The sequence below is a fragment of the Grammomys surdaster genome, unplaced genomic scaffold (assembly GCF_004785775.1).
Source record: "Grammomys surdaster isolate TR1022 unplaced genomic scaffold, NIH_TR_1.0 125941, whole genome shotgun sequence".
Taxonomy (NCBI): Eukaryota; Metazoa; Chordata; class Mammalia; order Rodentia; family Muridae; genus Grammomys; species Grammomys surdaster.
The window spans coordinates 729,133-740,635 of NW_021620763.1; the positions used below are offsets into that span (position 1 = coordinate 729,133).

The 11,503-nt window shown below is 44.7% G+C and overlaps 1 protein-coding gene across 2 annotated transcripts in view; it reads right to left on the reverse strand.

The window, feature by feature from the left end:
- Positions 1-11,503, reverse strand: part of Ampd1 (adenosine monophosphate deaminase 1) — a 25,603-nt gene that overhangs the window by 9,473 nt on the left and 4,627 nt on the right. For both annotated transcript variants that reach the window (XM_028753001.1, XM_028753002.1), the window contains 5 exons: positions 10,735-10,915; positions 8,784-8,949; positions 4,793-4,958; positions 1,927-2,146; positions 380-509 (listed from right to left, as the gene is read on the reverse strand). In XM_028753001.1, coding sequence (XP_028608834.1) covers positions 380-509; positions 1,927-2,146; positions 4,793-4,958; positions 8,784-8,949; positions 10,735-10,915 — 863 coding nt within the window. The remainder of the gene's footprint in view (positions 1-379; positions 510-1,926; positions 2,147-4,792; positions 4,959-8,783; positions 8,950-10,734; positions 10,916-11,503) is intronic.

Sequence of the window (11,503 nt, forward strand, 5' to 3'; positions counted from 1 at the left end):
CTCTCTCTCTTCCTCTCTTCCTCTCTTCCTCTCTTCCTCTCTTCCTCTCTCTCTCTCTCTCTCTCTCTCTTCCTCTCTCTCTTTCTTTCTCTCTTTCTTTCTTTCTTTCTTTCTTTCTTTCTTTCTTTCTTTCTTTCTTTCTTTCCTTCTCTCTTGTCTTGTAGGCAAGCAACAGTATGGTGCTTCAAATCTGCTAGATATAATTTACCTGCCTTCACTAAAATCCATGTAACCTGTCAAAGTTGTAGGTTCCTCAGCAAATGGCCTCTGGTCTTTCAGAAGTCTCCACAGGCGTGTTTCCCGCTGAGCAGCCCTGAGCTGACACACTTACCTTCCTGCATGTGTTTCCCGCTGAGCAGCCCTGAGCTGGCGAACTTACCTTCCTGCAGTTATAGAAGTCCCGGTGCGGGTTGTTCTTCAGCTCCTTCAGCTCGTCCATCTCATTGAGCATCTGATGGACCTGGAACTTGGAGGAGAGGAACTTCAGACGGCGGTGAGTGTAAGTCTTACTGTGAAAAGTAAACATACAGGATCCTAAACATCTTTCTGGACATGTAAGGAAATGGTAACAATTTCAAAGCCTCCAGGACTCTTCTCACCCGTAAGAGGAAATGGTTGCAGGAACAGACACTGTCTTCTTCCATAGTTAATCCCACTGAAAGTACCCAGATTCCCATCAAAGCTGGATATAATAACGAGGGAAGACTAGGGATGGTGTTTAAAAATCTGTGAGGTCAACAGTAAGGGCTCTCTGGCTGTGGAGTTGGTAGACTTGGGCACCATGCTGGTTCAGCACTGTGTGACATCAAGCTACCTACTGGCTCCCTCAACTTTCAGATGCTTCAGTTCCTTAAACTGTAATTAAGGTATTTCAGGGTAGGGTGGAACCCTGAGGAGATGACTCACTAGTTAAGAAGACCTGAGTTTGGTTCCTAGCACCTATATGCAGCATCTCACAACTCCACCTGTTACCACCAGACCAGGGGGTCCCATACCTCTGGCCTCCATAGGATCTGCACTCATATGCACAAACTCACACACAGGCACTTGTATATTCACATAATTAAAAAGATAAGCCGGGCAATGATGGTGGTACACACCTGTGACCCCAGCACTCAGGAGGCAGAGGCGGGAGGCTCTCTAAATCCAAGGCCAGCCTGGTCTACAAAGTGAGTTCCAGGGTGGCCAGGGATACACAGAGAAACACTGTCTCAAAAACACAGGATAATAAAGATGATGATGGCCAGGCGGTGGTGGCACATGCCTTTAATCCCAGCACTCAGGAGGCAGAGGCAGGCGGATTTCTGAGTTCGAGGCCAGCCTGGTCTACAGAGAGAGTTCCAGGACAGCCAGGGCTACACAGAGAAACCCTGTCTCGAAAAAAAAAAAGATGATGATGATAAAATTTTTAAAAAGTATAATCTAAAGAAAAAAAGAGTAGGGTTGTAGCTCAGTTGGTAGAATGCTTGCCTAGCACATACGAAGTCCTGTGTTTAATCCCCAGCACCGCATAAACTACAAATAATAGTGAAAACCTGCAGTCCTACCCCTTAGAAGGTAGAGGCAGGGGAATAGAAGTTCAAGGTCAGTCAAGACTACATAGCAAGTTTGATGTTAGCCTAGGCCACTTGAGACACCGCAAATAAATAAATAAACAGATAATTGATGATAGATAGGTAGATAGATAGATAGATAAGATAGATGATAGGTAGATTAGATAAATAGATGATAGATGATAGGTAGATAGATGGATAGATGGATAGATGGATAGGTGGATAGATGATAGGTAGAAATATGCATACACAAGGCCCTTGCAAGGAATAAAGGAGTTGAATGCAGTATTTGAACATGGTGAGCATGTAATAAGCATCCTTACGATCATCAGTAACATTGGTTGCTAATGTTTAGATCTCAGTAAACACTTACACGGGCCCTTGTGCAATTAGAGCAAGCAAAAAATTCATGTCATCCAGGAAGTCATCCAGATTTGGGTAAGGGTAGGGCTTGGGCTCATCTCTGCTGGCTGCTGCTTCATCAGGGTAGATGTAAATCACACCACCCTTCATCTTGAGGTGATAGCCCAGGTTTGCAGGAAGGTCCTCTTTGCTAAAGGGGTCTTCTCCCTTCTTCGGAGGAGGGGTAAATACTTTTTCAATAAAACACAGAGTAATAGATCAGCACATAGGATGAATGACCATGTAAAAATAACCCAAATAAGAAATGTTACAAATCAGATTAGTCTGTCATCTCATACTCATCAGTTAGAACTATCCAACATTATTTAACCTGTCTTTTTTTAAAAGACAGGGTCTCACTATGTAGCCCTGGCTGTCCTGGAACTTGCTATGTAAACCAGGCTGTCCTAAAACACTCACTCATAGAGATCCTCCTGCCTCACAAATGCTGGGACTAAAGTCATGCACCATCAATCACATCTGGCTTCATTTGTCCTTTAAACAAAGCTTATTTTCCCAAAGTGACTTAAATTGTTATAAAATAACTAGGAGCCAGACATTGCTGGCTCCTTTGATCCCAGCACTTGAGAGGCAGAGGCAGGCTATCTCTGAGTTTGAGGCTAGCCTGGTCTACAGAGGGAGCTCCAGAGCAGGCAGGGTTATGCAGAGAAACCTTGTCTCAAAAAACAAACAAACAAACAAAAAACTATGATAATATTTTATTTATCATAAGAATGATTTTCAAGGGCTGGAGAGATGGCTCAGTGGTTAAGAGCACTGACTGCTCTTCCAGAGGTCCTGAGTTCAATTCCCAGCAACCACATGGTGACTTACAACCATCTGTAATGGGATCCGATGTCCTCTTCTGGTGTGTGTGAAGACAGCTACAGTGTGCTCAAATAAAATAAATATTTTTTAAAAAAAGAGTTTCCCCACGTCCTGCCTTTCTGTGTTTATAACCCCTGTGTGAATGAATTACGATTTGAAAAAAATAAATTATTAAAAAAAAGAGTGACAGTTATATTTTTTAAAAAAGAATGATTTTCAAGTTATTTAGTAGTATTTATATAATTAATACACTACTTAGAAATATTTTTTAAATTTATTTTTGAGACAAAATCTAATTATGAAGCCTTGGCTGGTCTCTCACTCGCTATGTAGACCAGGCTGCCCTTGCTCACTATGTGGACCAGGCTGCCCTTGATCTTATAGAGATCCACTTGCCTCTGCCTCCTGAGTGCTGGGATCAAAGATGTAGGTCACCAGTTCTTATTTCTATTTATTCATTTATGTGTTTCTTTGGTTGGTTAGTTAGTTAGTTAGTTAGTTAGTTAAGGAGATGGGAGTGGAAGGTGGACTTTTTGGGGTGGCTCTTCCAACCCAAACTGGTCTTCAACTTGTTCTGTAGTTAAGGAATTACCTTAAACTCCTGATTTCTGGTTTTTACCTTCTAGTGCTGGGCTTCCAGGCAGGAGTCACCAGATATGGTGATAAATACTTTTAGTTTCCTAAAATTGGTCAACACAGACTTTCTGCTTAGTGCATTTTACTGCTTTATTAAAAAAAAGACATATAAAGTTGTGATAAAACTCTGGAGTGCTACTTAAAAACAAAACCGACCTCTTGCCAGATACTTTTGATGCACACCTTTAGTCCCAGCATTAGGGAGGCAAAGGGAGGTGGATCTCTGTGAGTTCAAGGTCAGCCTGGTCTACAGAGCAAGTTTCAGGACAGTCAGAGCTACATAGTGAAACCCTGTCTTTAGAAGCCCTTTGCCTCCAAAGGAAGAAGAGGAAGAGGCGGAGAAGAAGAAGGAAGAAGAGAGGAGGAGGAAGGGAAAGAGGAGAAGGAGAAAAAAGAGAGAGAGAAAGAAACAATGGCGTTCGGTCTGCACCCTGAAGACCTGGGTTGACTCAAGACCTGTGGATTTAGGGTGACTAAGCAAGGCAAAAGACAAACCAGAGATGGGGAGAAGCCTAGAAACAGAATAACTGCAGGAAAGTGCCGAACTACAGGGAGATCTAGAAAGGCTTCCAACTAAAGCTGGGAATAATATGCTAGCCTGTAATGTGGTGCACTTGAGAAGGTAGGTCAAAGAGTTCAAGGACATCCTCAGCTACAAATCTAGTTTGGAAGCCAATCTGGGTAACTTGAGATCCTGTCACTAACACTCCCATTATGACGAAGACTAGGGGGCGGGGCATGGATAGAAGTCTTCAGCTTAGAAATAAGTGATGTGGGCGAGTGGAAACCTGGACGGTGGAAATGGATGGAGACGGGCGGTCCTGACTGGCTATGTAGGAAAGGGATGGGAGCATGGAAAATTTTCTTATCAGGAAAGTAATGTGCTCGGAACTGTGTTTTGATAACCAGCAGAGAAGTGAGGATGAGGCAGAGGGTGAGGCTGAATCGTAGCCGAGTAATCAGGACACCTACACAACCACTGAGACTAGGAGATACACTTCTGACTTGGGGTTTTGGAGAGGTATTATAAGGGCCCAATCAAGTGACAGAGATGGGCCACAGGTTAGGGCCAATGGCAACTATGATATTTTAAGGCTGGGTCACTGGTCATCTAAGAACATATGTTAAAATTCATATTTTGAGCCTGGCATTACTGGCCCACGACTTTAGTTCCAGAACTCACTTGGGAAACAGAGACAGGTGGATCTCTGAGTTTGAGGTCAGCCTGGTCTACAAAGCAAGTTCCAGGACAGCCAGGACTACACAGAAAGACCCTGTCTTGAAAAACACAAAAACAAAAACAAAAAACAAAAATCATATTTAGTAGATAAGCCTAAAGCTATATTCCTTACATTCATGAGAGAATAAGTTACCTGGATAGAAGTTCTCATTTGCTACCAAGGCTTCACCGTCGATGTTCCTCAGGTACTTGGAGGGGGTCTTGGGGAACCTCTGGAATGACTTCTGCATGTATTTCTCCCTTATACACAATGCCCGATAGAGACCTTTACACACCACCTCAAAGTCTTCAACGGTTACCTGCCGAGAAAGTGTCAGAGCTGAACCTGTGAGACCCTGGAAAATGGTCAGGCTGATCTCTCAAGTTCTGGCTTTCCTGTGTGCTGTGGCCTTGTGGAGCCTACCTTATCTGCCCAGCTGATTCCTCCTGTTTTGGGACTCTGAGACTCTCTGCAGGAGAGACTCTTGGAGTTTTTCTACCTCTTTTAACTCTGTACCATACCTTACCTGTGGTAGAAATCTTTCCTGTGAAATTTGCATTTGTTTCTGAGGTTGTTTTTGGTGTTAGGACTCAAATCCAAGGCCAAATACTCTATCACTGACTCTCCAGGTACCCTGTTTAGATTATCTAAAGACAAATGTGATTAAAAAGAACTTTTTATTATCACTGTTTTTAGGTTATCATGTAAAGTACTGGGTTTCATCATGGCATCTTCACATATGTGTCAATAGTCTTTGTTCTTATCCTTTTCCTTGCCCTCGGCTCTGCTGCATGCCGCTGCCTCCTGCAGCTGCTCCCTGTCATCATCCAGCGAGTCTCCCTCTGCTTCTCTGTCACATACCCTCTATCTCCACCTTCCTCCAGACCTCTTCCTCACTTCATGAGCCCTTTTCCAACTTCTGGTTTTGTCACACACACAATTTGAAAGCTAGGTTCTCCATATAAGAAAACGTGGAGTCTTACCTCCCATGAGTTTTAATTTAATCTATTCTGAATATGTGATGATGTCACAATTAATATTGTGTGTGTAGTATAGGCACATATTTGGCAGGTGTGTGCAACCAAGGAGGACACCAAGTGTCTTGTTCTGTCACTCTTCCTTATTCCCTTGAGAGAGGGTTTTTCAAGAACCCAGAGCTAAGTTGGCAGGTACTAGGACCCAGGGGCCCTCCTGTCTCTGCTGCCTATAGCACTGCGGTTACAGGCAAGTGTGGCCATGTCCAGCTATCTACATGGGTCCTGGGGATTTGAACTCAGATCCTTCCTGTTTTCATTTTAAGGGTCTTTGAGTCCTCACTTTAAGTACACTCATTTGGGTGCACTTTAAGTACTTAGTGAGCCATCCCCAAGCCCTGCGATTCCATTTTTAAGAAGAACCCATTCTACCATTGCGTAGGTGGTCTTCCTTTCGTGTGATATTTGCACACTGAAGGTACATACTTCTGAAACTGGACATGGTGGCGCATGCCTATAATTCCAGCACGTAGGAGGCTGAGGCTGTAAGTTCAAGGCCAGCCTAATCAATAGACATTCCAGGACAAGGTCTTATCTCAAAATAAAAACAAAACAAAAACAAAATAGAATAGGAACTTCTGAGTGTGGTATCTCAACTGTCAAAATATATTGACAAGGGCCAGCAGTTGTTAAGTCAGAGTCTCAGTTTATAGCTGAGGCTTAACCTTCAATTCCTTATATCCTTGCCTTAGAGACAAGGTCTCATGTAGCCAGACAGGTCTCCAACTTACTATGCTGCCAAGAATGGCCCTAAATTTACCCCACCTCCACCACCCTGGCGCTGGGTTTATGAGACAACAGGCCTAGCTTTAAAAAAAAAGTTTTGATACAGTGTCTTGAACTCACTATGTAGCCCAGGCTGGCCTCAAATTCCTCTCTCATCTTTCCTAGGATTACAGGCATGTGTCACCATTTCTAGCTTCTTTTAGATAGTCTTAGAGAATTTTATCTCTGTGTCAAAAGAGAAAGCTTCTAGAATAAAACTTGGTTTGAGCTGCTGGAGATTCCCTGCCTTTCCTCCAGTTCACTATGTTATCAGAGCCTCAAAGATCTTCTCTCTGAGGACAACATAAGTGTGATCTCAAAGGCTAGAGATACAGATGACGGATCCTGACCGGTAAGTCTATTTTGAGAGCTCATTTGGAGTTCTATCAAGGGAGTGCAGCTGCTGGCTGGTACACTCTTGACTGGAATGGGGTCCTCCTCTATGGGGGGTCCTCTTCCGCTGACTGTGCAACTCAGGGAATGACACAGACATATGGAGCCAGTAAGGAAGGAGACACCCAGCCAGCCAGATCCAAGAATGAACCCTGGCAATCAGCAGGGTGGCATATGTCACAGCCAGACAACTCACACTCAGTCTATTTTGAAAGATAGATGCTTACATTAGCCCAAAGAACCCAGAGCAAACCTAGTTCTGAAGGTCAGCTTCCAAAGATACTTGTTGTATCAGTTCCTCACAGGCTAGGGTGGGCTTCTACTCACCTGCACGTCTCCAGCTCTCAGCACCTTAGCGGAAAGGCCTACATGCCTTAAGGCCTAGCCATTAGGCCCTTATTGATAAGGGCCAATTAAATTGTGTCAATTACTTATCAGGTTCCATAGGCCCTGAGACTTTAGTCCTGAGATGCCCCTTCCCATCCCCGTGCTTACATTTCTAGGATGCCCCTGTTGGCTACAGAGCACAGCCAAGAGGAACATTGCTCGCACCCTAGCCTTATTCAGCTGCTAAGTGAAACCGCCAGACCCCAGGCCCAGGTCTCTGGTGTGCGGTCAGTCTTCCCTGACTTGTTTACATTTCTCTCCCGTCTACCAAGCACACGGATGCCAAGTGTGTCTCCTGAGCTTTAAGCCTTGAAGTTTCAAGTTTTCCAAATTGTGTTTATCACGTCTTTACTATTTCATCAAGAATTTTGTGTCAGCTCTTTTACTGTCTGCGTCTGCCGTGTGCTCAGCGCCCTGGTTGCCATACTGGAGAAAATAAACAAACAAGAATGGCTTGCATTTCGGCACCCTGAGCCCTGTGAGTGTCTACACGAGACGGGGTCTCAGCATCGGCACTGCATCCGTATTTGGAGCAGAGACTGAGTGCTCAATAGTAATTTCACTAATACGATGCTGAAACTGCAAGTCCCTGTGGCAGAGATTTATTAACTGGCCAACTGTTGGGATAAGACAAGCAGGGCACATTGTTAGTAACATGAGTTCAGTATCCCTGTGACATGCTAGAATCCACTCTGAGCAACACCTGCTGTGTAAGCTACTGCAATGGGCCCAGAGACTTTATATACGGTCTAAAGACAATGGCCTCACTGGAATTTTCTTTTTCTTTTTTTTTTAAACTTTTTTATTATGTGTGTGAATGTTTTGCATGCCTGTGTGTGTGTGTGTGTGTGTGTGTGTGTGAGAGAGAGAGAGAGAGAGAGAGAGAGAGAGAGAGAGAGAGAGAGAGCGAGCACAAGGCAGGGCATGGGGTGTGTGTCAAAGAAAGGTACTGTATCCCTTGGAACTGGAATTCTAGACAGTTGTGAGCCACAATGTGTGTGCTGGGAATTGAACCCAGGTTCTCTGCCAGAGCATTAAGTGCTCTTAACTGCTGAGCCATTCCTCTAGCACCCCTCCACTAGATTTTCCTGTGTTTGTTTGTTTGTTTGTTTGTTTTGGTCATATGCCATGGTACGCAGATGGAGGTCAGAGGACAACTGGAGGAGTTAGTTCTCTCCTTCCTGTGGAGACTCAGGTCTCCAGCCTCCTCGGCAAGCTCAGCTAACCTGCAGTGCCCTCACCCTCACCTCCTCACCTCTGCGTTTACTTTATGGTGCAGTCAGCTACAACAAAGTGTTCTCCCTTATGGCCCTCTTTGGTCCTTTTGCCCAGCCTGTTCACTACAGTCCGGGTTATCTACAGTGAATCTTTCTTCGTATTGTCAGAGTATTAGCGTTGTGTGGGATGATGGAGCAACACAGAAATGGGACATGCAGCATTAGGACTGAGATGCAGAGGAAGCAGGGCAAGGGAGGCAAGCAACATCCGCCTTCACAGGAAGGGAAGTCAGCATGGAACTACAAGTGTCCGTCTGTGGGAACACCTGCATGGCAAGCAGGACTCACCCCAGAGGCATAGTCACCAGTGATCTGCACCCTCTGGAAGTCAGGCACACTCTCGTAGGTCGGGGATGAAGAAATAAATTCTTCGATGTGGGACATTTTGGTAGAAGATGTTTCACTTTGTGGAATGGACAAATTAACAGTCTTCCGTCCTTGGAAGCGCCTTTTTCTGGGTTTGAAATTAACAAATTAAAAAACAAAATTAGCTTGGTCCTCCTCAGGCGTTCTATCATAATAGATGGATCTTTCACTATGCTGGTTTATTTTGAGGCCAAAAAAGGAAAAAATTAAAATATGGACTGGTTGTCAGAAACAAGATACTACCATAGTGGGAGAAGAAAGTACCCGATGGTCGCTTTTAGTATAGGGGACCCGAGGGAATATATTAGAAAGCCTTCAACATAACACACTTCTTCCCAAAAGGTCTGGTGTGAATAGAGTTGGCAATCAGCTGTTACAGTGAATGCAGGTGGTAACAGCTGTATCCTGTGTCATTGTATTCATGCTCCTTAAATTCTGTGCATTTCCATTCCCTGGCAGTACAGTACTACACCTTAGGAAGTTCTGTTACAGCTTACATCTGAAATCCCACCCTCATGCGCTGAAGGCTCGCTCACCAGCTTGTGGCTCTACTGGGGAGAAGGCACAGCTGCTAAGAGGTGGTGTAGAGGAAAGGAGTAGGTTCCTTATCAGGGGCGTGCTCCTGAAGGGGATAATGAGACCCTGAGCCTCCCTCCTCCCGCCTCCCTCCACCCTCTTCCCTCTTTGTGCCATGAACTCCATGATGTCCTCGGTTACCACAAGCCCAAAGCAACAGGGTCAACTGACTGTGAGCTGAAAACCCTGAGAGTCTAAGCTCAAATAAACTGTTCCTCCTCTAAGTCCACGTGTTTGAGTGTTTTGTTACAATGATGACAAGCTAAGGCAGCTAGCTACTTTATAGGATTTCTGTGAGATGTAATAATGCATAGCAAATGTCTTGCAGGGTATTAAAAACTTTATTGATACTGTTTTCTTTCTTTCGCGTTGGTTTTTGTTGTTACTATTTGGTTGAGTTTTTTTGTTTTTTGAGACATGGTTTCTCTGTGTAGTCTCCACTATCCTAGAACTCACTCTGTAGACCAGGCTAGTCTTGAACTCACAGAGAACTGCCTGCCTCAGCCTCCCGAGTCCTGGGATTAAAGATGTGTGCCACCACTCCTAGCTGATAATATTTTTTTTATATAATCAGTTTTTTGATTTTGGACGCTTTGTTTTGTTTGATTTTTGAGTTTCTACTTTGAAGAGAGACTAGCCCTGGGTGAGGTCCTTCAGAGGATCTTAAAGGAGATGATTTGCTGTTCCTCCTTTAAAGATATAAAACCAAGGAAAAGACACCAGGAGGAGACCAGAGGGATGGGGGTCTGTGGAAAGCTTAAGAACAGTGTGGTGGAGAGCTATAGGGACTGAAATAAAGGGGAACGATTTTTTTCATGAAAGACCTCTGGTAACTCCTGAGGGAAGGGTAACATGCATGACAGGTACAATATGGGCGGAGATGAAGACGTCCCACCATAGGCCATGGTGCCCTTCAGACTTGCTGGAGAGGGATTCATATCAGAGAACAACAGTGGTGTTGGCCAGGGGACGTGCCTGAAGACAAGGCATTTGTGTTCCAGTTTCCATGCCAACTATGTCTATGTTGAGAGTGCTTACTGCAGCTGTCAGCCCACTTTGGAGGCTCCAGTTCTCTTCCTGGGGTGATAGAAAGGCTTTATTTAGCTTACAGTGTAGGCAAGGGCAGGAGGGGACTGCTTACTTTTTTTCCGTCATTTAGTGTCTCACCCTAACCTGTGCAAAGAGGAGGAGGAAGAACTCGGAAGTCTGGCAGAGTTCTTCCTTCCCGTGTGGCCCACACTCAAGACAGACCTTCATTCAGGAGCCGCCACACTTTGTCCCAACGTGCCACACTTACCTCCTGCTGTCCATGGACATGGACAGGTTCTCCATGTGAAATATGTGGGCCTGCATCTCACGAAGGGAAATTGGGCAGATCTCTTCCACGTCGAAGGGGGAGATCTCATGCCGACCTCCCTCATCTTTGACTTCAGAGGCAAACACTTTTTCAGCAAAGCTACGCATTGCGTCATCAATTTCTAGAAGAGGTTTTTTACATATTAATTGACACCCTTGTCAAAAATCCACCTAGGAGTTTTCTCGAGGTAGCAGGATTAGGATAATGAGTGTTGGCTTCATAGTTTCCCTGATCTCCAACCAGAGCTCCAGGCCGCCTCTCACATTACTGCAGGGTTGTGTATGGAGCACACTTCTGGAGAATCCTATAGATGCAGCTAGACTCCTATAGGACAAACTCTTAATGCAGCATTACTTGTTCCTGGAAGGGCTAAGCTTGGTTTCATAGTCATTGCATAACACAGTCCTTTCCATTGGGTCATCTGCATCTTCCTGGTAGTTTCAAAGACACTGTAGAAAGGACCGATGATCCTGGGGGCTAACTTCCATGTTGTTTGTTTGTTGGTTGGTTTTTTGATTTTTAAACCTGATGTCTGTGATGTGGTGAAAGGGAGCTGCCAATACTTACTAGTATGAGGTGGGGGTCCATTCCTTGTGGGCGTGGCCTTTGAGTGACCCTTACAAGCTTACAAGGCTAACCTGTTGCTCCTTACATTTTCCCATTCTCTCTCTCTCTCTCTCTCTCTCTCTCTCTCTCTCTCTCTCTCTCT